Source organism: Chondrus crispus, genomic scaffold, assembly GCF_000350225.1.
Source record: "Chondrus crispus Stackhouse genomic scaffold, scaffold_2, whole genome shotgun sequence".
Taxonomy (NCBI): Eukaryota; Rhodophyta; class Florideophyceae; order Gigartinales; family Gigartinaceae; genus Chondrus; species Chondrus crispus.
The window spans coordinates 980804-1007545 of record NW_005179057.1 but is presented as its reverse complement, the minus strand read 5'-3'; the positions used below and the strand labels follow the sequence as shown (position 1 = coordinate 1007545).

At 52.7% G+C, this 26742-nt stretch overlaps 2 protein-coding genes across 2 annotated transcripts; one reads left to right on the top strand and one right to left on the bottom strand.

Moving 5' to 3' along the window:
• Window positions 1-21767: 21767 nt before the first annotated feature.
• On the bottom strand, window positions 21768-23646 carry CHC_T00003741001 (hypothetical protein). Its single transcript, XM_005714598.1, has 4 exons — window positions 23319-23646; window positions 22561-23223; window positions 21965-22460; window positions 21768-21804 (listed from the first exon to the last, which is right to left on the bottom strand). The coding sequence occupies exons 1-4, from the start codon at window positions 23644-23646 to the stop codon at window positions 21768-21770; spliced, it is 1524 nt and encodes a 507-aa protein (XP_005714655.1).
• A 351-nt stretch (window positions 23647-23997) lies between these two features.
• On the top strand, window positions 23998-25539 carry CHC_T00003740001 (hypothetical protein). The gene is made up of 2 exons (XM_005714597.1): window positions 23998-25287; window positions 25324-25539. The coding sequence occupies exons 1-2, from the start codon at window positions 23998-24000 to the stop codon at window positions 25537-25539; spliced, it is 1506 nt and encodes a 501-aa protein (XP_005714654.1).
• Window positions 25540-26742: the final 1203 nt, after the last annotated feature.

Sequence of the window (26742 nt, the reverse complement as noted above, 5' to 3'; positions counted from 1 at the left end):
ATTTGTGTATTCATCACAAGTGGCCTCCTTTTGAGGATGGAGAGGGCAATTTGGAGTGTCCATGTCATGCGCATGAAGCGTGACCAGCGCCTCCACGACATCGTTCTCTTCCATGGAACTTTCTCCCAAAGATGCCACTACGGTCCTCGGTGCTGTTCTGCACTGGTTAGAGCGGTCCAAACACTCAAGACGTTGGGGGGGAAGCAGTTTGTGAATTGGAAATCGGCAATTTGCGTATCCTTTTCATCCTTTTGGCTTCTTCTTTTTGAAGCCTCATTTGGTCTCTTTGCGTCTTTTTATGCTTCTTAAGCTCTTCTCTTGCCTCTTTGGCCGCAGCAGCAGCAACTTGGCGTTCTTGGCGTCCCCTCACCAGCTCCCGATATGTCAAATATAGACCGGGGTTCCATGTTGCACACTGGGCGTGATTCAGCCTGTTTTCCCTTCCCGTTCACAACTGTGCGGCTCAACATACTATATTTTTCGAAAGCAGAGCCGATCTTCTGATGATCTTGCACAATATCCGGAATAATTCCAACTGTTTTCTGGGCCTGCATGTCTTTTCGAGTGCATCTTTCACTTTGCGCACTGTAATACGGTCACAGCGGCGCTGTGAACACGCTGCAGAGCTTGTAGAGGTCCCTTCCTGATTTGTCGATGAATCGGAAAGACGGCTTAAAGCACCAGGATGACTCTTCAAGAACCTGTAGTCCATTGGCTAAAGGCCAACATCACTAAAAGATCTCATCGTAATATTCTCAGTAAGTGAATGGTATCCCGATATAGCTAGCTTGAGATTCATGCCAATTGTTCCCAAATCCATAATCGCAAACTGTGTGAGATAGTCAACCGTAGCTCTTATTGTGGTTTTAAATGTCTTATTAATATGAGAATCGCACGGTTGCAAAAAGTGCGACGTATTTGTTGGGCTTTGTATGACTTCTATATTTTTCTCACAGCAGCTCATCAACCAGTCCCATCCGTTTCGTGAAGAATTTCCGTCCAACGTCAAGCACATTGGTACACCAGGTGGCACAATGTTTCTCACATGCCTGTCAAAATGATCGATGAGACGGGGCATAAGATCTTTCACCATAGATCCAGTCTGTGAACCAACTATACACGCATTTTCAGGCATCCAGTCAGATCTTGTGAGCCAATGTCCCGCCCCCGATGCGTCCGTGAATATTGCGCCTGGCAGGGGCTCAAACGAGTTCTGCATCTGGTTGACCCCTGCAAAAACAAAAAACGGAGGGAGAACCTTTCCGGACGGTGAGGCGATGATGATGATTGTTAGATGCTTACTCTGCAGCGTCAACTGTGCAACACGGAAACCTCCGTGATGATTCCCTGCATCCTCGAACACTTGATTTTTCCGGGAGACAGATTCGACGGCTGTTTCGTCAAGATTCTAGTACCTGTTTGGGTCCTCAAAAATTCCAACGTTGCAAGCAGCAACCTTTTTCAGTGCCGATGTATATGTTTTTACATGTGAAAAGTCTTTGCCTTTGAATTGGACAAGGTCTTTACGCTCATAGTTGCGCAGGGTTAAGTCACGGTTTCTAGCTCTGAAAGAGGGAATGTATGCTGCATTTGGTAAGCGTGAACGGAAGCGGTGTTGCTCTGGGATAATTCGCCGTAGCATCAGAGTATCAACAGCGAAACCACGTTGAGCTAGCGTTTTAAATGTCCCTTTATGACCACCTCCTGGGATGTGGTAATTGCAGGAGCAGCCCCGGCGCGATTCTCAGAGGGCTCGATGAGTCTTGCAATCTCTTGCGGTTTGGCGAGGGCTTTTTCCAGTCGACACATGGTACCATTCGACAAATGAGTTTTGCGCATCGTCGATACGATCGTGCTGCCATTTTGTAGTAGCTGAAAGGCTCGCCTTCGGCGCTGTACGAATCAATTCGTCTCGATGCGCCCTTTTTTGGCAACTGGGGATGCTTTCGCGGCGACAAGGTCGCTATTGTGCTGGATATCGGACGTAATATGTTGCAGCCATGGTGGGGCACGTTTTTCCTGTTCTAAACTGAAGGGCATTTTGCGCCAAAAATGCCTGCCTTTTTTCGAATTGGGCTAGGCAGGGCAGGGTATCTGCGCATCAAAAAGGATAGCATGAATAGGTTGTTAGGGGGATGAGGTTGAGGCAATAAGGAAGATTTGATCTTGGAAGGGGAAAAATCAACGCTCTCCAAATTACCCTTTTGGGGAAGGGTACAGTCTTTGCTCCCTTTTTAGTTGCTTCGACCTCGCGGCATTGTTGTTCAATTTCATCCGATTCATCGTTTCGGAACAGTTCTTTGAAGTTACCAACCAGCATCTTGGATAGCCCAGTCGATTCCAAAATTTTGCGCAGAGAAAGCTTGGTGGGTTTGAGGAGGTGAATTGCGTTCCTTTTCGCTTCAAGCCTCGAGAGAATGATTTCTCTTCCATGTTTTCGGGCTTTCGTTTGATGTCGCATTGGGAGACATCTCCGAGGAAAGAGGTAATGGCAGACAAAGCATGGAAGAGTGGTTTGCGTGCGCGCCGAAGAGGGATTTGACAGTCACAAGGCTCAACCTTATTGTGGATTTCCGCCCATACCGACAAAAATGGCGGGCTTCGCGGTTTGAATTCAATACGGTAAGATACGGTGGATCGTTGGAACACTTGGAGTCAAAAACAGGCTCTTTGGTTGCCAACAGCCTCAGTTACTGGATCATAACTTATTTCTGCTTTACTAACCCGGTGTCCAATAGTTATCTTTTGGGGGAAGGGTACATTGCATCGTCGCGCATCGTACTTTGCCGTCTTCGCCGTTCCTCAAACCACTCTGCCAGGTTGGGGCGACAAAGAACTGGGTTGCCGAGGAGAATTGCGTTGTTGCTCGTGCATGGATTGCAGCTTCCGAAGATCCGATCGCCGGCACCGACCAGCCACTGCCCAGTAAAGGGGGGGTGCCCTAATTTTTGGAACACGCCCTAATTACCGGAACATCCCAAATATTGCGAACTTTTATCCCCATATTGGGCCAAAGACAGCAAACAATGCTCAGCAAGTTCATAAAAAAGCCAATGGCTCAATTCCTTGTGGATAGATTCAAAAACAAATCTGCGCAAACAATACCACGCACCAATTTACATTAAGGACATCACTTGTTTCAATTCCTCCATTTCTCTGCCAAAAGAGGCGGGCCTTTCAAAACACAAACACCGATGGGCGCGCAAAAATTCAGACGTACCGCCAAAAGTCCGCATGGCATCCACACAAAACGCAGCATAAAAAGACCATCGTTTCATGGAACACACATGGAGCGGCGTCAAGGCATTCTAGTCTCGAGACCTTCACGCCTGCATTGGTGGTCACAAAAATGACCAAGCGATCGAAGCACTCTTCCGAAAACTCAAGACTGCAGCGTGCCGTCAAAGCAGTCCTCGGGGGACAAACGTATCGCTCCGCTGCCGCACAGTTCCACTTTCCAATGTCCACCATCTACAACTACGTCAACCGCGATTCGTTGCGCATCAAAACAGCAAAACGCCCAGGCCGACTCACCGCATTAACTGCGCACGAGGAGAATTTAGTAGTCACGCTGCTAGCCCGCTACGCCGAACAAGGGATCCCGTTGCGTCGGGCACACCTTAAGGAAGCGGTTGAAATGATTTTATGTCGTATGGCCGCTCCTCGACGCGTGTTCCTTCCATTCAAAAACGGGTCACCAGGGACCAAAATTTTGCGTAACTTCACCAAGCGGCACAAAGATATGTTACGTTTTGCCCGACCCCATCGTCAGGAGGCTTACCGTTTCCACGCATGCAACGCTGATACATTGACGATGCACATTGCGACGCTTGACAAGATCATTTCAGAACACAGTATTGACCCTTCAAGAATTTGGAATCTGGACGAGACCGGCGCAACACCGGGAAAGGATGCGAATGGCAAAGAAACTGCTCGGGTTTATATGACAAGAGCAGGGGCACGGGATGCACGAACAGGTACATTTTTGAACACCAACCGCGTGACCATGATTCATGTGATTAGTGCGTCCGGAGACATGGGAGCTCCGCTATTCGTATATAAGGGAAAACGTCTGCCGTATCGGGTTTCGGTGAAGAATGGATTGTCTTGTGTTGAGACATATGCAGACAGTTTGCCCCGAGGTTCAATTGTTACGATGAGAGAAGAGATCGGAGGTGTGGACTCCCTCAATTTTTTAAATTGGGCTGTGCGCTTTATTCAAGACACCAAAGACCTCACCGCAAACAACCGGAAGCTGCTACTAATTTATGACGGGTACAGGTCACATATGTCTGTGGCTGTTTTGGACATTCTACACAAGAACAACATTATTGTTTACGCGCTTCCTACGCATACCTCAGGGAAAACTCAACCCTTGCATGTTTGTGTCTTATCGCCGTTTAAAGCAGCTCTGAAAGAAGCTTTGAACATGGCTGTGACACAAAATGGAGGATAAATGGGATGCATACTACTTTTGCAGAATGCTAAAGTACGCCTACGAAAAGGCCTTTAACCAGTCCAATATTGTTTCCGGATTCCGCCGAGCTGGAATCGTCCCGATAGATTCGTCCCAATTGCTTTCTGTGCCCCGAACGAGTTCCGCGCACGAACTCAGTGTCACCATGACTGTAACAGAGATGGCCAGTTTGTTCGAAGAGAAGCGCCTTCAAATGCGGTCAGTAATTTTGGGGGAAGACGCTAAGGTTAGCGAAAGTGGCTTTGTAGACAATACCCAAGGAGCAGTGCTGACGTCAGATCGTGCATTAGCACTCGCGCGCGATAAGCGCGCGACGGACCTTTCAAAAAAGGTTGAGAAAGATCTGCGTGCTGCACAGACAGTGATGAACACAGCAAGGCGCGAGAACAAGTTGAGAGCTGAGGTGACCCGTCTCCAAGAATCGGCTTGGTTGCGCCGGGCGAAGGAAATCGGAGTGAGCGTTGTTCAGTTGAAGAGAACGGTCAGATCTTTGGAGGAGAGGAGGGCTATTGCACGTCATAGGGTTGTCATGAAGCGCCAGGATGCGCTGGAAAAAGTACAGAGGTCTCGTAGACTCATCTAGCATGATGACGTGGCGCCGGAATTTGTTTCAACCGCTGATGTTTTTGCTAAATAAATTGGTTCTGGTGTTCGATCTTTAGCGCGTTTTAACTCCGGCGAGGTAGAAAATTCCATCGCAGAGTTATGCTGGTGCCGTATCGCGTGTTCCTGCTCCTTTTTGTTTGTCATTGGGAATAGAATTGTGCATTCCATAAGGCTGACAGCACTGTGAAAACCACCCTCTAACCCCACCGAGAAGTAGATTCTTCATTTACTTTTTGATTCCCGTTCCAAACATTAGGGTACCCCCCTTTAGAGTTGCGCCGAGACTCTATTCCGGCAAATCTATTGAGCAATAGAGCAATAGAGGCACAAATAAAAATTAAGCACTTGGCGAGATATTTTCGATTGGAGAGGCAAATGCGGTCGTGCGGTAGAGATGCTCTAACCCCAACGTGGTATGGGGTACAGCCCGTTCCTCATACGCCTCAATTTATCATGACCTCCCGTACTCCAAAATCCCCATGGGGTACGGTCCGTTCGCCATAATCGGACTTCCGTATCCCATATTCTCCGTAATTTGGCCCAAGACTGCCCGCGTTCCTTCCTGTTCCTTCCCCCTCATAGATTTCAAATCATGAAGCATGCCCTGGGCGACAGATAGCAAGTTCAACAGCCCAAATTGAGAAACCAGAAGCCGAGATATCTTCTTGACCCTGACATCAGGGACATACAGAACATCCAAAAGCTCCGTAGCCAACAAAAGTGCGGCTTGTCTCGAGACTGGGTGTCCATTTGCGTCACGATGATTCCTGACCCTTCCGGTGATGCCTCGGATGACGACAGCTTCCCGTTTGGTGACGATTTCGACAGCGAGGATGATGAAGTTACAGGGAATGAGGGAAGTAAGACCAAATACCTTGAACCAAGTGCGGCAAACTACCGAGTGTCCAGTACAGATGTCGAAGATGATGTGATGCGAAAAGTCGGCGTCATCGTTCCTGCGATCCTGTCGCGGGTTTCACAAAAGCTCAATGTTACTGTTGATGATTTAGTTTCTATTGAACCGGTAGAACTATTTCAGAAACTGTTTCTACAAGGGCGGTTCATAGATTTGTTGATGCAGGTGTGCAATCGTGGTTTAACATACAGGCGCAAGGCCCCTTGCGATAAAGATGAGATGTCCCGGGCAATTGGTTCCGTTTTCGGGTGTGCATTTTATCAGACCTCGTTGACAGCACTTGGCAATCACCGTAACTCGGACGTGTACAATACTGGAGAGGCCGACATTTCACGCTTATACGATATTATCAGTTCACTCGACGGTAAACAATCGGATACGTTTGGATCGATTCACGAGATTTTGGGAGCCTATGATCGAGATATAAACGAGATGGAAGAGGTGTTTGCCTCTCTGTGTGTCCCGCTTTTTTACGTACCAAATGCTACCGACATGAGTGCCGACGATGATTTGACAAGACAGAGAAGCCGTCGCTTGTCCCACGAAACTGGTTTGAAGCATATTTACATACCTGGCAAGGGCTTAGGTGCTTTACAGACTACTATCGCCTGTCCCGTTACCAATCTAACTTTGGCGAAAAGGTACAGTGCTAGAGGGGAGGATTCTGTGTCTACTATTAAGACAAAGCTTAGGCGCATCCAAGGGCTTCCCGATGCCGAGCTACTTAACTTTCGTTTGAGAAGCACAATTTTCCTTGACCGAGGCTATGTGAATAACAAAGTTATCAAGATGCTATCAAATTCTCAGCTCCATTTGGTCGGAACTCAGAAACGAGGTAACGGAGCACCGTTTCATTTTGGTGACAAGCAGTCATCTGCATCATCCCGAAAGGTATCTGAGGTTGGAATACTAACGGATTTTTGGGCGGAACGTGTGTGGCCAGATAAAACCAAAACTTTCCATCTCCCACTTCGAGAAACGAGTGCCTGCGGGGGCAAAGTTGCTACACTTGTCACGACGAGGAAAGATTTTGTCTCAAGGACATTGTTTTTCAAAAGCGATTAGTACTGTGTCCCGCTCTGGGTCTAAATGGAGAGCAGTGAATATCCCCCTGCCGTGCAGCAAGACAGTATCGACTATACTATATTCAAAAGGAAAAATGGTGCTCAATCAAGCTGAGAACAATTTTGTCTGTCTAACGGAGAGGCAAGCCGGCGACGATAAACTTTGGTTTGTAGCTCGCGGACTAAAATTTACATCAACGGTTGGTTTATCGTTTTGTGAACTAATCGCGCGCACTTGCCCGAGTCTTGTCAGGTCAATGGCAGAGAGGGTCAATCTTTTTAGTTTAATTGGCATATCAACTGATGGATTAGAGAGCGATGACACGCCCCAAGATGTTTTGGAGCCAATACCTGAATCGATAGGCGAAAAGATGAAAGTTACACAGCTAGTGGGAGAGTCCTAAATCCGATCAATTACAGGCTACTCAGGAAAGCCTAAACATTGGATTGTTGATAGACTCGCTAGCTGGACAGCGGAGGACATGGAATTTCTGTCGGTGGAAGAAAAATTTGCAAAGTTATGCCTACAGTCTTGGTGCTTCAAGCCGCTTCGTAAGTCTGTCGCGATGGAAGCAGGGTCTCTAAATGAGCCATTTATTAGGGCTACAGTATCGGCCTCTCTCCAACAAGAAGCTGCTATGAATGTTGTAGCAGCAAGAGAGTATGGCTTGATAAAATGTGCCGCAGATTTAGACTCGCACATGGCAACTTCTCCCGACATGGTCGGAGCTGTTGTCAAACTCGCCGAAATGGAAAGATTGAGTTCTAACAACCTCTCTTTGGAGAGCCCCGTTTCTGGAGAAACCGTGGAAAGGTGTCCACGCAAGGGCCGTGGTCTTTGAGTTTAAGACTTTCTGTGGACAGGAATCTCTAAGGCAAGTATCAGACGTTCGGAACAGATTTGGGACATTTATTGAAGTGAGTCTCAATGCCGAGAATTTTCACCAGGGAGATGATTTGGACTCTCTCTTTCAAACTCCATCTTTTTGTCACGGGTCGTAGGGGATCGCCTCGATCGCGGCGCCGGGCACAACGTGCACGCCACACAGTCTTAGCCCCTTCTTTGGCTCTGGGCTAACCTTGCGTCGTGCGGGGGGGTTTGAGCAGAAACGCACACACGATGGCAAGTTCGCTCTGCCCAGGGGTGCTCCCCCAGGGAACGCTGCCTTTACTTAAAGACAATATCATATAGAACGCCCGAACGGGCGCTTCGATGTGCCACTGTCGGCGTTCGACATGTTGCAATTCGATTCAGGCAGAATCGAGCGTGGCCAGGCGAGCGGACGCCGCCTGCCACGTGCACTGGAGTCAGCTCGACTCTGATACTCTTTCGGCCGGCGACTACAGCTCGACACTGTAGCACGGCCTGAGGTCCGACGGTACTTGTGCGTCACAGTGCCCCATCGGCTCGAAGCGCTCGCGATTCGGGATTATTGTAAAGAGCACAAACGTAGCGCCCTCTTTTTCAGCTCTCGGTCGGCGGCGGTATATAGGAAGTCATGCAGCAGCGCTGGTAGGTCTTCGAACACCCGACGTAAAGGCTCCCAGCTACAATCGATTTGGTCAGGCAGCCCCTCCCACTCAGCTTGGATCTCGACACTCCCGTTTACCTCACGGATACCCCGCAAGTCCTTAGCCTCCTGATAGGTGGACTCAGAGTGTTCGATGTAGCGCATGAGAATAGGGTCGACCTCCTTATCTACCATGTCTCCCCTGTAGAACAGTAATCGCGCAGCATGCACCGTCTCCAGCCGGGACCGAAGCACGTCTTCTATCACGTAAACCCATTCCGATTTGACTTGCTTAATGCGTCTAGGTCCCCGCCACACAAATTGTAACTTACGTCCTTTGGGCTGCGCCCGACGTACCAAGACGAAATCCCCCACATGAAAATTAGCGGCCTGTACATGTGTCTTGGCGTTGTGAGACACCACAGCCTTCTTTCGCGAGGCACTCGACAGTCCGACAACCTCCTTATGCATGGCGTCCATGGTCCGCTGCGTCCCAGCGATACCCACCAACTGTCTGGCTCTAACCTCCTCGATTTGGTCGATGCTGACATACTTGTGCAGCGGCAGCGCCTTCAAAAGCGGCCTAGTAGGTCGATGAGACGTAAAGACCTCTAAAGGAGTCCGATAAACGCCCGGTACACTAGGGTCGCGCAAACCAAGTCGCTTGAGAGGCGCATGGTTTAGCACGCTGGTAAGGCACTCGGTCACTGCGGGCCAATCCCTTTGTGACAGACCAAACTCGTGCAGCAATGCTTTGCATGCTCGTAGCACCTCCCGACACACCCTTTCCACAGACCCGTTGGCCCAGGGCGTGTATGCCGTCGTGAAGTGATGACTCACCTTCAGCTCCTGCGTCAGTTCTGCCACTAACCGGTTCTTAAAGTGGGCCCCCTGATCGGACACGATCCATTCCATTGCGCCAAACGAAGTCATCCACGTCGCCAAAGCCTCGGCAGCGGCCTCACTGGATGCGTGTTCTGAGGGCTAGAGCCATACATAGCCAGAGACGTCATCCCGTGATATGAGCGGGTAACGCTCGTGCTCACTGCTTTCACCCATAAAGAGTAAATCCAGATGGACCACCTCATTGCGTCGCTCGCCGTGCATGGCGTGCCCTAGCGGTCGAGGCACCCTCTCGCCTGTCCTCGTAACCAGGCAGTGCAAGCAACCTCGTACTAGGGCGCTGACATCGCCAGCGACCCCATCCCAGTCGAAGTCCTCTCTCACCACGCTGAGGGTTGCGTCTCTTCCTCGGTGTCCCATTGATCCACAATGCGAAACGACCAATATCCTCAACTTAAGCTCAGAGTTAGCCGGGGGTATCCATATCAGCCCCCCCGGCGAAGCAACCCATCACTTCCCGCTGTTGCGTTTCGCGGTTTGTCCTGCGCTCTCCGTTGCGCCGTACGTAGCTCCTCGAGCCCCGGCCAGTCAACATCGCTGGCTGCAGGGACAATTTGTTTCGACGCGAGTAAGATGCTGCAAATACTTCTGGTGCTCAGACGCTCGTTGCGATAACCCCGTGTCCAACGTGTCAATATGTCGGCAAAGATGTTGCGGTGGCCCTCGATGTGCGCAATGGAGTAGTCGAAACGGGACAAGAAGATCGCCCAGCGCTGCACCTTAGAGACGACATGCTTGCCCATAGCCGGTTCCAGGGCCAGCGGAGCGAAGATAAACAACAAGTTGCGGTGATCTGTATGCACATGGACCGATGCTTCGTCGAGGAATAGGTAGTCCAATTTCTCGAACGTCTGAAAAATTGCAAACCATTCTTTTTGAAATGTGCTCCAGTTTCCTTCAGCACCCTTAAACTCGGCCCGTAGGAATGCCAGCGGCTCGTGCTGCTGCTCCTCTATAGGCAACTTCAGGCTTTCGACATCCGTTTGCGTTACGATGCCCGACCAGAAACGATCAGAAGCGTCTGTGTAAACGCACAGCACCCTGCCCAGATTCGGGTAGGCTAGCTTGACGGCATCACGGAGACTATTCTGTAAATCAGTGAAAGCTCGCTGATGTTCCGCGCCCCAGGATAGTGTCCGCAACTGGATGCCGCGAATCGACCTCTTCGTGCAACGTCCACTCCGGGTATACGCCTCTTCGAGCACCGCCACGAGCGGAGCAACCCGGCGGGCGAAGTCCGGAATGGAGGTAGCCATCCACCGGCAGCAGTGCACAAACTGGCACACTTCATCCGCTGTTTGCTGGTCTGCCATGTCCTTGAGACCCTGGACATTTGCAGGTTTCATACGGTATCCGTCTTCAGAGAGGATGCGGCCGCACCATTTGATCTCCCTCGCGAAAAACTCGCATTTCAGTGCGAATAGAAGAAGCCTACGCTTCAAGCACACGGCAAAGAACGTCTCGAGATACCGAAGCATATCGGCCTCAGTTCGCGAATGGAGGTTAAAATTGTCGAGCCAGGCCTTCATGTTTGCCCGGAGCTCGCGAAAAAGTGGCTCAATGGTGGACTGGAAATACGTTGTCGCGTTCGTTAAACCCGGAAGGGCGCGCTTCGATGAGTAAGTGCCCTTAGGGCAGACAATGCCACAAGCGCCATAAGAATCAGGATGTAATGGCAGCTGCCAATATCCCGAGCAGAAATCCAAGGTGGCGAAGCAGGTGCTTCCCGCAAAGTCTTGTAGTTCTGATTCCAAATGCGGCATCGGCCACGCTTTTTTGACAGTCGCCGCATTGACCGGTCGCAGATCGACAGCAAGACGAAATGTGGCCCTCGAGTTCTTTGGGACAAGTATTGGAGCAGCCTGCCACTCTGCATCCGGATTCGGTGTCAAGAAATCCATCTCCACCAGTTTCGCCACGTATTTGTTTAGAAAAGCCCTTTGCTTCGCTGAATAACGACGCGCTTTGGCCTTTACCGGCCGCTTCTTCGGGTTGAGTTCAACCCTCATTGGCGGCACCCGGACTGGGTCGGATTTCCCCAGCTTTATTCGAAAACCGAACGGTACCTCGTGAGCAGTTGCTGCAGGGTAGCTGCGCCCTTTTTCGACAACCCATTCTCGACGGCGCGTTTAACCGCGTTGTCCAAAGCCTCGGATAAGTCCTCTTCGCTGTCGTCGCCCAAGTCTATGTAAACATCAGACTCCTCAAGAGCGTCCTCTTCTACGCACCCGTGACTGTGATAAACACCACCCGCGGCGGACAGACACGCTGAAATTCTCCCGCGGGTCTCGGACCGGCGAGCCTGCTCGTCTACCTTGAGCGCATCAGGCACGTTTATGACTCCGTCGTGCTTGTCGCACGCGGCGGCCAAAAGTGCCCGATTATCGCATCCGATGGCTTGCAGCACCGGACGCCCTATCACGACGTAATCCAGCTCCTCGTCACTCACCCGCCACTCGAGGTTTCGCAACAAAAGTTTTGTTCCATGCCTAATGCGCAGCTGCACATCGGCAGTGACGACACGCCTGCAAACTATCTTGGCCTCTCCTTTGATAGGCGAGAATAGGTGCGGGGGAGTGAGTGGTGTGACCTTAGCGGTCGCATCGGCCTGGAGCAGTTGCTCCAGCACCGACGACGGAACCAAATTTGTGTCCGACCCGCTGTCGGCTAACACCACGCTCTCGACGGCCCCCTTCGCGAACGTCGCACTGAACAAGGCCGAATGTGAGTCAATTTCATTTGCACCTATGCAGCGAACATATCCCTTGGATTCCCCCTCGCCGTGGCTTGTCCTCTGCTTTTTGCTGAATAATACTCCTCCTTAAGCGCCTTCTGTTCCTCTGCGGATGAGTTCGGACAATCGTTGATGAAGTGTCTCCCCTTGCACGTTCTAACGTTTAGGCAGGGAGGAAGCTCCCTTTGCCGCTTACGGCCTTTGCTCGGCGAACCGTCGTCCTTGCGCTTGCCCCACGCAAAGTCCTTCTTCTGCTGGAGGCGCGTAGGCGTCAGTTTAGCATCTCCGCGGCGTTCTCTTGCGCGTACCTACTCGGCCGGTTGTCCTTGCTACGACCCTCGGCCAACGAGGATATGGAGTCCGAGTTCGAGCTCTCATCGGGCCAATCTCGGAGCCTCTTAAAAGAGTTCTCCTCTTCATCCATCTTCTTGGCCTGCACGGCCAGCTCTCGCATGAAAGCTTCGAAGTCCTTCTTGTCGAACTGATACAGCTTCCTCCAGCGTACCAGCTGTTTCATTTTAGACTTCAGACGACGCGGCTGGAGGGGCGTCATGATATGCTCGATACAAATGTGCGGCTTGGTCTGCGTGAGGTCTCCAATACTGGCACTCTCCAGCTTCTGCACGTAGCGGAAATGAAAACTCCATACGCGATCCTCGGCTTCGATGAGAGTCATGTCCATCTGCACCTTCTTCACAATTTGGTCAATACGATGGAGATTCGTTTCATCAACCAACAGACTGGCCCTCTTCTTGAAGCAGTGCTTTAGCTGATCCTCGGTGATCTCCCCGACGGTAGACCCCTCTACCCACTGGGCCGTGATGAATAACCTGAGGTATGCGTCATCCATGCATGCGCGATAAGACATAGGCATGATGGAGGTCCCAGGTTCTTTGTTTTGCTCCGCCACCTGCTTCTCGTAGAATTCCCTCTTCTTCAAGAAGCTGATTAAATGTTTGGTCGAAACCCCCTGCAGGCGCGGGGGTTACACATTGGTAAGGATAGTTTGGCGCATGGTCGCGCTGCCAGCCTCACTGAGCGTGTGGTTGTGTGGGTGCGGCATGACTGGGCCGCAATCGCTGCAAGTCCTACTTCCTCTCCGTCCGGAAAGCAATTACTGTAACGGGTCGTAGGGGATCGACTCGATCGCGGCGCCGGGCACAACGTGCACGCCACACAGTCTTAGCCCCCTTCTTTGGCTCTGGGCTAACCTTGCGTCGTGCAGGGGGGTTTGAGCAGAAACGCACACACGATGGCAAGTTCGCTCTGCCCAGGGGTGCTCCCCCAGGGAACGCTGCCTTTACTTAAAGACAATATCATATAGAACGCCCGAACGGGCGCTTCGATGTGCCACTGTCGGCGTTCGACATGTTGCAATTCGATTCAGGCAGAATCGAGCGTGGCCAGGCGAGCGGACGCCGCCTGCCACGTGCACTGGAGTCAGCTCGACTCTGATACTCTTTCGGCCGGCGACTACAGCTCGACACTGTAGCACGGCCTGAGGTCCGACGGTACTTGTGCTACACATTTGTGTCAGATGTTTCAGTACGTAATTCCATGGAAAGCTTTCAGATACCAAATATTGCACCATGCATCTGTATACGGCAACGCTGTTATGTTTGTTGCTGCGACAGGCTCAGATATTGAATTTGTCGCGTACATTAAGCCACCAAGGGAAATTGGTTGCACTTTAAGCGTTATTCTGCGGCACGTTCAAGACTTGTACATTCCGTGGTCCCGAGACCATAATCTCCCTATCCCCGCCTACTTTGAGGTCGTTTATGGATTCGGAAAGGACTACAAGTCTGTCAAATCAGATATAAATGTAATGCGTGCTCTTCATCGCACAGTCCTACAAAATGGCACATTACCCTCCTCCAAATACTTGAGGCCTCGTCTTGTTGGATGGTGGAATCTAAACAAAGGAGGAAGAGATGTTATGTCACGGGTTGTGAGTAATTGCCACTTTAAAATGTCCTCAATGCATCCGAAAGCGACAATGCTTTGGCGCTTTATTCAGATTGCGGCAGTGAACGTCTACTATGTTTGTCGTCTTGCTCGTTCAAAAGACAGTTTAGGCAAGAATTATTGAGACTGGCGGAGACAAGGAGCGAATAGATTTTCGTACCGAGAATGTTTAAAGTCTTTATTCCAGTCGCTTCTGATCAACGGGCGTCGTCAAACATCTGAAAGAACAACACTACAAGAATCACAGCAGACGGAAGCCTCTTGGGTGAACAATGCTAATGATGATGCACCAACGCCATTGCATATTGGGAGGGCTAGAGTTCGATTGCGTTCGAAGTCTCAGAGTACATCACAACTCAACGTTTTGCGGCAGAATATGAACGTTTTTCATGAGTGGGTGTTGCATAGCAGTGCAAAGGAGTTAAAAGAAAATTTCGTGAAGGGGACGGCGCGGTGGTGCGTGAGTTGTTCCAAGACTACACTTACCGGGGGAGTAACCAAGAAACTGAAGCGGACAGGGCACAAGACCCGGTATCAATGCAAGACGTGCAAGGTCTTTCTTTGTCGTGTTCCCCCTGCGACATCAACGGGGAACATGGCGCATCAGAGCTGCTGAGATCGATATCATGGAGCTCGGTCGAGCTTTTCGTTGCCGTGAGATGCACGTGTTCTTTGCTACATAAAAGTATCCAATTTTCGACGTTTGTGGGCAACAGGTCCCCATATAAGGGGCGCCGTACCCTATACATGGGGTACAGAGAGCAATATGGGGTACGGGAATTCTGAGTGGTATGGATGCGTTTTTAGGAGTTGTAGTGAGACTCAAAAATGGGCTTTCGCCGTACAAAAGTGGTATCGATGGAAACTGTGGAAGAAGGCCTGCCAACTGGCACATGCCATCATGGCGATTGTGCTGTTGCAACACAAGGAAGGGAGATTTAAAATATGGGGCATAGACGCCAGTGCCCCATAAAAAACGTTGGGGATGTGAAGTTGACAAGTCTTCCGCTGCCCCCCTTCCACCCCCTTTTCTTTCTATCCCCCTTCTTCCCTTAAGGGGCAGTACCCTCCGCCGTCCCTACGGGTGCAGGTGTACACATATACACATGTACACGTACGCGTAATGACAGGGGATAAGGCTGAATTCCAACAGTGTACGCGTCAATGTACACTGTGTGTACAGTATAGGGCTGAAACTTGTGGTTACATCCAGACGACAGTACGGCACACCCCAGTAATAAGACATAGGAATAGGGCATACCGTAGTCGCAACGCAATAAAGTCTCCGACGGCCACCCGCTCCCCCGGGGATCGAGGGGCATCGGAGTTCACGGAACCACAGGTTATGGGCACCACGAACCACTGAGCACGATCCGTCCCACCCAACACCGCACACAGAAGACGTAAAACATAGCGCACGCAGGGCAAAAAGACGAACCGAACTGCACCATCGCACAAGACCAACCAGCGACCTCCTCCGATTCGTCACACCAACAAGCCACAAGCAGATCACCAGCCAAGACATCTCGAAATGAGCGAGAGAACCAGCATGTCCCAGGGATGCCTCCCACTACTCACGCTCTCCAATTTCTCTTACTGGTATGATGCACTACAACTCCACGCAAGAAAGATCGACGCACAAGACCATCTCAACCAAACGATAATCCCAGCGACCGATCCAGCCCAAAGGCAGGAGAAACAAAACAAGCAAGATCAACTCACAAAGGCCATCATGCAAAGCCTCAGTGAGAGCGTAGTGAGACTGCTACCACAACACGTCCTAAGATACGACCCGCAAAGAATCTGCAGAATACTGAAAGATGTCGTTGACACCAGCTCCAGCGAGAACCACAAACTCTTGGACGCCGAGGCCCGCAACCTCCAATACAAACCAGGACAAGAGCTCAACGAATACGTCAACGGACACAGAGACATACGCTACAGAATGCAGATCTCTGGATATCTCAACATCGACAGTGAACGCACCACAAGCCGATACCTGGTACACGGGCTGGCGCAACACCCGGACATGCACACAGTGGCCATAATGATGGCATGCACTCCCCCAGACACCATCCGTCAGTTCAAGAATCACATCCAACAAGCACAACTGATCCAAGCGCAAGCACACACACACCAGGCTCAGCTACCCGCTGCACCACACACAAAATGGGATAAATACCCAGAGAACCGCAGACTTCAAAGCACCACCAAACCGAAAACCACACAGAGACATTACGACAGACCACAAGGCCACAAAGGGACCTGGTGCCACATCCATGGCAGTGTCACGCACAGCACTGACAAATGCTTGGCAAGGAGACAGCACACCACACCACGCAAAGCACACGCAAACAGAGCCACAGCGTCCCACAACGGCAACCACGAGCAAAGCGCAGAACAACGCGAAGTGAATGAGCTCCGCGAACGCCTCCAAATATTGGAAGACGCAATTACAGAGCAACAGGACACGTTCGAAGGTAAGGACACATTCATATTGGATTCCGGTGCACAACCAACGCATACCGCTACACCCCACGCGAGCATGCATCCCAGCACCGGTACACTGACACAGACTGCCACTGGCCAACGCGTACGCATCACACACTCCGGCAACATTGGAATACAGACGAAGAATAACAAGATCTGTCTACCAGCTGTCCACACACCGGAAACCCAACAAAATCTCCTCTCGGTACACGACCTGACTGCACACGGTCATGTCACATTCACAAGAACACACGCACGACTGCATGAACCGACCAAGATACCAACAGCCATACTAACGGCATCCTACTCGAAAGGACAATATAGATTCACAAGTGAGACACAGCCAACCGCCAAAGGCGCACGTACGTACCCAAGTAAGAAAAGAACGATAAAAACGAAGACAACTTCCCAAAAAACAAAAACCAAACAACCAGCACTCACAAAAAGGCATACACACAGCACCCCGTACTCGGGACCAACCAAACGCAAACCCACACTCCGCACCACAACAGCACCCCAAAACAAAGAAGCGAAACGGAACGCCACACAACAACTCATGCACGAGTGGCACCTCAAATTGGGCCATGCCCACCCGAAAACCATATCCATAATGTCCAAGAACGGCCTCTTGCCACCCCTACCGAAAGGTCTAACAGACAACAGCGCACAGATAACCTGCAGTGGCTGTATTGACGGCAAAACGACAGCCAGACCCCACAGGAGAACCAAGCACCACGCAGCAAGAGGAGACAGCCTCTCATCGGACGTATGTGGACCCATAAAGCCGCCATCCACACACAACGCTAATTATTTCATAACAATAATTGACACAGCAACACGGCACCTATGGGTATACTGTCTCAACAACAGAGCACAAGTCCCGACGACAATCATCCACGCTATTGAGCACATCGCCGCCCAGAACAAGCGGTACCCGCGACTTCTGGTAACCGACAATGCAAAAGAGTACCTCGCCGAATCAGTACAAGAAGAGCTCAAAAAGAGAGGAATTCACTTTCGCCCGACTACCCCATACACTCCTCAGGAGAATGCGCTGGCAGAAAGGATAAACCGCACGCTGATGGAGAAAGTGAGAGCGACACTGTCGCACAGCCAACTCCCAGACGCACATTGGCAGGATGCACTCTACGACGCGGTATTTAAATACAACTTAACATACCATCACGGCCTGAAAAGCATCCCGCACACAGCATGGCATGGCACCGCACCGCAAATGCAGAAAATGTTCACATTTGGACAAGTAGGCTACACGCCGATTCTCAAGCCCAACGCCCCGAAGCTGCAACAAAAGGCCACCCCAATAAGATACATGTACGGAATAGACAACACACATATGTGTGCAACACATTGTCACACGCAAATACACAAAAATGCGTGCAGACAACTTCCGTCCGTACCACCAACACAGGGAGCCCTGCACGACCACAACAGCAGCCTTCGCAACTCGCACACAGCCCCGACGAAGCCAATCGCAAATGACACAAAACGCAAAGAAGAAAACCCAACACAACCGCAAGCGCGCCACGCGCACAGTGCCCACAAAAATCGACAGAACAACCACACCGCCGAAGAAACTGAAACAAGCGCGACTGTACCCCGACGCGCACAAATGGAGCATAGCGCACGACGCAGAATTGGAGCAAATAGACGACATGAAGGCGATAGACTGGGCATCACAGAAACCCAACCATGCACGCACAGCCATCATCCCGACCACTATGACCTACCGATACAAACATGGACAAGGGCAAGGGACCACAACAAGGAAAGCGCGATGCTCGATACGAGGAGACCGCATGAAACCCCACGAGCACTACGATCCCGAAAAAACGGCCACGTACATGGCAGACCGCACCACGATCAGAACGCTATTCGCCATAGCAGCCTCCATGAATATGAGCATCGGGCATTTCGACATCACTGGAGCATATTTGCATGAGAAATACCAACACGAAAACCGAGTATACGTGTGGCAGCCTCAACGCTTCGATGGCACGTACAAACACAGAAGCACACATGGCGAGCTGAAGGGCAACTTATACGGGACTCCAGCGGCAGCCAATATATACAGTACAGAGCGGCACCATCACCTCAAACGACATGGTTACAAACAAATGAGATCGGACACCTCACTGTTCACAAAAAAGCAAAAAGGGCACACCATACTCGTAGGTATTAGCATGGACGACTTCCTTCCAGTTGCTACCAGCCAAGCCCTCATCAATGACCTATACACAATCCTGCAAAAAAAGTACAAGGTCAAGAGAATGGGGCGGCCAAGCAAGTACCTCAACTGGACAATAAGGTACAGCCAGGAAGGAATACACCTGTCCCAACCAGAGCACATCGACAACGTTGTGAACCTCCTTTCCCAGCAAGAGAGCAACACCAAGAGCACCCCCTATCTGGACGGCATCAAAATGGATCCCCCAGCAGAAGGCGAATAAAAATGTGAAGAAATCGCCGCGACATACGAAAAAGCTGTCGGAGAAATCCGATATATCGCGGACAGCACCCGCCCCGACATAGCATTCGCCACCACTTCCCTCGCCCGAGCACTCAAGAAACCAACACGCAGACACTGGAAACTTGTACAGAAGCTTGCAAAATATCTGAGAGCACTGAAGGACGAAGATATACTCATGCCCTCGAATAAGGAAACAGAAGTGACAGTCAACGCATACTCCGACGCGGACTACGCGAACGACCAGACCACCAGGAAGTCAATCACAGGGATGCTAACCATGGTCAACGGAGCCCCTGTACAATGACTGGCGAAGCAGCAGCCAGTCGTGGCGAAGAGCACCTGCGAGGCAGAGTACATAGCAGCGGCTGAAGCGGCAACACTCACGACATGGCTGCAAAAACTCATCACAGAAACGGGGATCACAAGCACCCGCCCCACCATGCACATCGACAATACCGCCGCGGCCCAAATGGCGAAAAGCATGGGGGCCACACGACGCCGCAAGTGCATAGATGTCCGCTACCACCACCTCCACGACATCGTACAAAAGGGAGAAATCACAATTCGCAGAATCCCCACAACGGAGCAGTACGCCGACATCCTAACAAAACCCCTCAAGGCAACGCTGTACAAGCGGCACAAAACCCACATACAGCTACGCCTACCACCCCACTTACGCCACAACGACTCGCGCACACCACCACTCGCGTCAGGGGGAGTGTGGTTACATCCAGAAAAACAAAAGCGACGCTCGGACGGTGTGCGCGAAACACACACTGCAAAACAACAGTAGTTACATCCAGACGACAGTACGGCACACTCCAGTAATAAGACATAGGAATAGGGCATACCGTAGTCGCAACGCAATAAAGTCTCCGACGGCCACCCGCTCCCCCGGGGATCGAGGGGCATCGGAGTTCACGGAACCACAAAACTCCACGAGAAATAGCACGCGTCTGTAAGCACTTACTGACAGCTGGGCGTCTCGCTGTACCCGCCTCGCCGCCGACCCATAAGAGCAACTCCACCAACACAGTGGCAAACGAGCAAAATACCAAATTTGATCAAATTTGATAAATTGCTCATTTGTATACTAGTTTGACTTCCCCACCAGACCGAAAAAGTGCCAAAAAATATAACACCGCCGAAATTGCCTCGAGCAAATCAGTCCGATTTGCTCAAATGACTCTCACCCGAAGTTCTATTTCAGCAAATATTTTGGTACAAGTGCTGCATTATGATTGGTCAATGAGTGGCGCTAAACCGAAACACCTTGAAATCCGAGAAAAGTTCAGTTCTTCGCGCCTTCACTTTGCGAGCGAACATACACCGAGCACCTCTTTACTGCGTTGCATCGCAATCCATCTCAAACCCACCATCGTTCACAGCACTGCAGAATTTTGCTAGGCACTCCAACGCTGTAGATTCCCCCATCCGGATGTAATCGTCAATCGAGTCTGCGCAACAGCCGTATGCCAACAAGCGAAGGGCTGCCGTAGTTTTTTGAACCGTCGTGAAACCCTTTCTACCTGTACAGTCCTCTCGCTGCGTGAAGTATGGATCATGGGCTTGAATACGTTCAACAATTTGGTGGAATACCGCAATAGAGACGCGAAAACGTCTGGAAAATGGTCAGAAGAGTACACCGGGCATTCTGAGAAGTAGTCGAGATGTAGTCTGTGCGCTGCTTCTTTGCGATTGCGATTCACATTGGGAGACTTTCCCGGGACCGAACCACACCAGCGCCTCGCTTCTCCCGCCTCTTCACCGTCGATCCCGAGAAGTGTCTCTGTGATGCTCTCTAGTTGATCATCTGCCATTTCTTGAAACCAGATCCCGTCCATGATTTGAACCCTGGGGCTGTACGGCCTCTATCCTCTAAGCTCTCGCCGGTGGGAAATGTAATATGTATAGCAAATGAGCAAATTTTGAAATATAGCCCAGCCAATAAAGCTTGTACAACTGTGCAAGTATTTTGCTCTTTTGCTAATTTGTTGCACGCCTTGGTGGAGATGCTCTAAGTAGTAGAAGCGAGCTGTCCTATCCCGCTACCTCTCCTCCCCATGTCTATTTCTCTCCCACCCATCCCCGGCACTGCCGCCCTCGTGTCGTGTCTCCTTTTTCATCATGTCTTTTTCTCTTTCTTTGTTTTCCTTTTGAATCTTTCGTCCTTTTTAATGTTTCATTCGTCCTGTTCTACTGTAGCGCTACTGTAGCATGTTGGATCCTGTTTAGCTGATGTCCCACTGACTATCAACCATCGTAAAACAACGAATATCTTCACATGTGTACATTGGTCGTGCGTGATCCATAAAGTGCACGCAGCGTGCATGGGGTGAGATGTAGCATGCGACTCTCTTCTCGAGGTGAAGGGAGAGGGGAACAACAAAAACATCTTGAACAGTAAAGCAGAACCACAACACCCGCGAAGCCACACGCCACTCCACCCTGTCCTACGGGTGGACGAGTGGACCGAAGCGCACCTCGCTCCGTCTCTAGCCGCGCCTCCGTGCTACGAGACGCGCTGTTCCCGTTGTCACTCTCCGAGCTACGAGAGGACACACAGGGACAACCACACCACATACACACACACCGTACACCCTCCCCCCCTCAACTGCGCTCCACCGTCACAAACAAATCCCCGCCACTACCACCATACGGTAAATTTCCATTTCATGTTGCTGATGAGGAGTTGGCTCATTCCCCTTTAAGAAAGCGCGAAGTCAAACAATCCTCACGCCACCCATAAAAAATCCCGGTTAGGAGCGGCCCTGTCGAGAGACCACTCTCTCACGTGACAAACTTACGGACTAAGCGCCGGAGAGGCGCGCGACAATCCCCTAAGCTGCGCCCTAGCAATATCCCCCCAGTACGCCACCATCGAAAAGTCGGCGTTGAAAGTAGCGCTACTAATCCCCCGCAGCAGCTGCATCGTGCGGAGCAGGAACACGAGGTCCTGCGGCAGCTCGTCCACGGTGGCAACGCGCAAAGCGCTGTCCTCCGAGAACGGGTTGTCCGACACGCCCGGCACAGCCGCCGTGTCGAACATCGTGTACGCAAGCTGCTCCTCGGCCGTCAGCGTGGTCTTCCTGCACTGCCCCCTCCGTGCACGCTTCGACGCCTTGATGTGGATGCCCAGGCCCTCTAGCCCAACCCGGATTCCCCGCGTGTCTTGCCGCGACATTGCGTCCACTAGACGTGCGAATGCTACCCGCTGCTCGCCGGAAAAACGTTTCGTCTGTCCGAAATCGAGAAGCCCAATGTCGATCTTGGCGTTTCTCACAAGGATGTTCCCGGGGTGACCTGTGCGTCAAGCAATTCAAAACACGCATACTCACAAGTTAGGCCTCAAAAATAGAATCACGACGAAAGACGGACGCGTGAAGACTCGATCTGCACTTACAGTCTGCTTGAAAGAAACCGTCGGACAGAATCATTTTGCCGTAGCATGCCGTTAGGTTTTCAAGCACCTTGCGCCCGATTCTGCGCACAACTCTATCACTTCTAAACTTGCCGAGCTTCCCGTCCAGCTTTGTCAAAGGCACGCCGTCCAGGTAGGTCATCACTAGCAATCTGCGAGACACAAGCCCCGGCACAGCTGCCGGCACGGACACACTACGGTACTGCCGAAGGGCACGTCTAATCTCGTCCATGCCCTCCGCCTCGGCGACAAAATCAAACTCCATAGCCACCTGCTTGGCGAGCTCCTTGACGGGCCCGATAAGGTCAAACTTCAGTTCGGTCCTCTGCAGCACCTCTGCGAGTACGCGGTAGTTTGCTAGGTCGGAAAGCATCAGCGCCTCCATTTCGGGGAACTGCACCTTGACCGCCACTTGTTGCCCGCCGCGCAGCTTCCCGCGATGCACTTGTGCTATGCTTGCGCTACCGAGTACGTTGTCTAAGTTGAGCGACTCGAAAATCGCGCTCGATTTGCCCAGTTTTTGTAGCTCTTCATCGATAACGCGGCGCGATTCCTCCGCAGACATGGGGGGCATGTCGTCTTGCAAAATGGCCAGCTTTCTCCTAATGACCATCGGGACAAACGCCTGCAACGCAACGAGTTGCCCTATGCCGAGCGGGAACGCCATGAGTGTACATGTGAGTGTGACGATGGCGTCTCAGAGTGGACGGGGGGCCGCAATGGGCGGAAGTGCGACGTACCTGACTTGACGTAAAACCCCTTCAGCGACGTGCAAAGGTCGAGCATTTTATCGCCCGCACGGACATGTTGCTCGCTCCAGACCTTGGCGGGCCAATCCGGCTTTCTGAAGCGTCGCTGCAGCGCTACGTAGGCCTGTGTGACTTTGAAGGAAGTCCAGATGGCGATGACGCGTCTCCAAAACTCCAAGGAACGCCTGATCTGTCTCGAGCGCACGGAAAGGGCGTTCAGATTGGGAGTGGCAAAGGCCACGGGCACATGGCGGGGTGCGACGGAGCGAGGGCGGCGCGGACAGACAATTGAGGGCCCGAACTGGTAGGGTAGGGGCATGGCGGTGCCGAGTTACTAAGCGTTTTGCTTCGGCTCTGTCATTGCGGTTAATGATGTATTGCTACCGTCCTGATCGAAGCGCTGCTCCGAGGCGAGGCTTCGTTCTTATCGAGGTCTTGGACGGAGCCGGGTGCTCTCACGAGATTGTCCTATCGGTCATCCAAAGCGCAATTTCATCAAAATGTTTTGGCAGTAAAGGTCGGAATTCTTTTTGTTGGTGAGGGAGTTCCTTGATCCACCCGGTATGCCAGCGTGCCTTGCATCTTAGCCACTCCTTCGCGAAATCATGAGCCACAACAATCCCTTTCGGACAAGAGGGACAAAAAAGGTGACACAGCAGCAAAACATTCAATGGCACTGCCGCTCTCTCTCGACAAAATTTCTCTCAACGATCCCCCGTGCGCCAACGCCCACGACGTCCTTCTAGCGGAAAGCGTAGCCACCCTCACCCGTGAGCTCAGCGGCCACCCCTCCGGCCTACTTCTGACCGGCTTTGACCGTCCCACGCGACGCCAAATCGTCTCTGCGGCAGTTTCAGATGTGTCCTTCATCTCGTGCGCGCAGCCCCACCACGACACGACCTCGGAGCTGGTGCAACAGCGAAGGTTGCTCTGCTTAGACGATCTCGATTCACAGCATGCTGAGGGGCTGGCCAAGGGCATCTTCACCCGCTGTGCTGGCACCACTGTGCTCGCGCTGGCCGCGGATAAGAAGACCGTGTCGGCGTCTTTGCTAAGGGCTGGGCGCTTGGAAAAGGTCGTGCATATGCTCCCGCCGCCGCGGAGCACGAGAGAGAAGGCGTGGCGGAGTGTGCTTATACATGTGAGACCAGGAAATGGGGAGAAATTGGATGTTGACGAGAAGGCAAGAGAGTTGGCAGATTGGTCGCCAGGGTTTGCCCCCAACGATTTTCGCCTGACGCTGCTCAGGTTTCTTGCGAAAGGGAAGGACGGTTGCGAAGGGTATGCGCGGCTGAAAAAGGTAGTTGCGGCGCATCAGCCGAAAGCCGGGACGCTGGAGCTCGATTTTGTGAACGCAAGTGCTATGTCGCCAGGGGCTCACGCGACGACGCACTGGGACGGCGTTGGTGGATACGCAGATGTGAAAGAGATGCTGGTGCGGTTGTGCGAGTGGCCGGTCCGACACAAGGACACCTTCAACAGACTCGGAGTAGATCCACCACGCGGCGTTCTATTGCACGGGCCGCGCGGCTGCGGGAAGACGCGGCTGGCGCTTGCATTTCTACGGCGACTGCGCTATGCAAATTGGCTGCACGTCAACGCGCCGGACGTGTTTTCCAAGTATCTCGGCGAGTCTGAGGCGCGTGTAAGGGCGCTGTTTGACCGTGCGCGGGAGTTGTCGCCGTGCGTTGTCTTCATCGACGAGCTCGAAGCGATGGGGGGCGGGCGGATGGCGGGGGGCGACGCGGGAGGGACGGGGGTGGAGCAGCGCGTGCTCGGGTCGCTGCTCACCGAGTTGGACGGCGTGACGGGGGGCGATGTGTTTGTTCTCGCGTGCGCGGGCGATAAGAATGCGCTGGATGTAGCGCTGCTCAGGCCCGGACGACTGGACCATTTGGTGGAGGTGAGGCGGCCCGCGTTGCAGGACCGCGAGGAGATTCTGCGAGAGCTTTTGCGCGGGGTGGCGGTGGGACAGCGTGGGCGCGTGGAAGAACAGGAGGGCGTGAAGGAGGAAGTTGTGAGACGGATGGCTCGCGAGAGTGTGGGGATGAGCGGCGCGGACTTGGAGGCGCTGTGTCGCGAGGCGGCGATGGTGACGATGGAGGAAGTAGAGACACCGCAATTTGTGGAGATGAGGCACTTTTGGGTCGCCAACGAGCGAATGCCGAAGCGGTCGGGCTCCCTCGCCGGCTGGAATGCACATGGGTTGTGAGGGCAACATATCTCTAACGTTGGGCACAACAACGATGGCGTTTACAAGACTAGGCGAATAAATAACTCTTTGACCGCCGCCATGGTGAATCAACGGACCGACAAGGTTGCTCCAACCTTTGGCTCCAGGCGCGCCTCTTTCTTTTGCAACCTCTCCTCGCAAAGCTTTGCCTTGATAAACTTGCCAAAATCCTTCCACACCAGCTCAAACCCCATACTGCTACACGCCTGGTCACCTACGCCATTCCTAATCTCCCAATAAATCCTCCTCGGGCTGACGCAGCCCATCTGGACCCACGGTGTGATACGGATATTAAACTCCGCCCCTGACACATGCTCCTCCCCCCGTGTCGCCTTGCACACAAACGCGTTTAACCTTTCCAACGCGTGCTCCTCCCCCCCTGGCAGCGAGAGCCGTTCCGCGGGCTCAACCGCGACGCCCAAGTCTGCCGGGGTCGGAAGCTCTCCAAGCGGGACCTGTGGCAGCGGCGGCATTCTCTCAGGCGCGGACAGCGCGGGCCGTATGGCGACGGTAGCCTGCAGAGCCTCGCGAAAGCCAGTGTAGGCCTCCGGAGTGTCCGCCAGCGGAAACGGCAAATCGTCGAGATGGTACAGCGTGTTCGCCCAGAGCGGGACAAACGAGACGTTGGCGTCGCGCAGGGCGTCGGACACGGCGTGCTCGATGAAGACGAGCGGGGTCTCGACGTCGCGGTGGCACACGACCTGGTTCGCGCGCAGCTGGGCGCACAGCAGCGGGAGCACGGTCTCGGGGTGGCCCACGCGGATGAGGAGGTCCGAGCCGCGCGCGCGCAGGGCGGCGCGGAGGGAGGCGACGGCGTCGAGCAAGAAGCGGATACGGTGGCGGCCCGTGCGCAGGAAGGTGGACGTCGAAGACGTGCTCGACGACGGGGCCGGGCCGAAGTGGCGCGGGTCGAAGATGTAGACCGGCAGCGGGGTGACGAGCGGGTGCGACAAGGCGTGCGTGAGGGCCGGGTGGTCGTGCAGGCGCAGGTCCACACGGAACCAGACCAGCGTGCGCGGGGACGTGGCGAGGGGGGGCGCGGCGGGCGGCTGGTGTAGCAGCGGGGCCGGGATGAGGTGCGGGTGCGGGTGCGGGGGCGGGTGCGGGTGCGGGTGCGGGTGCGGCGGGGTGCGGCAGGCGAAGGGGGGGGTGTGCGTGCGTGGGCGGGAGAGCGGCCGGCGC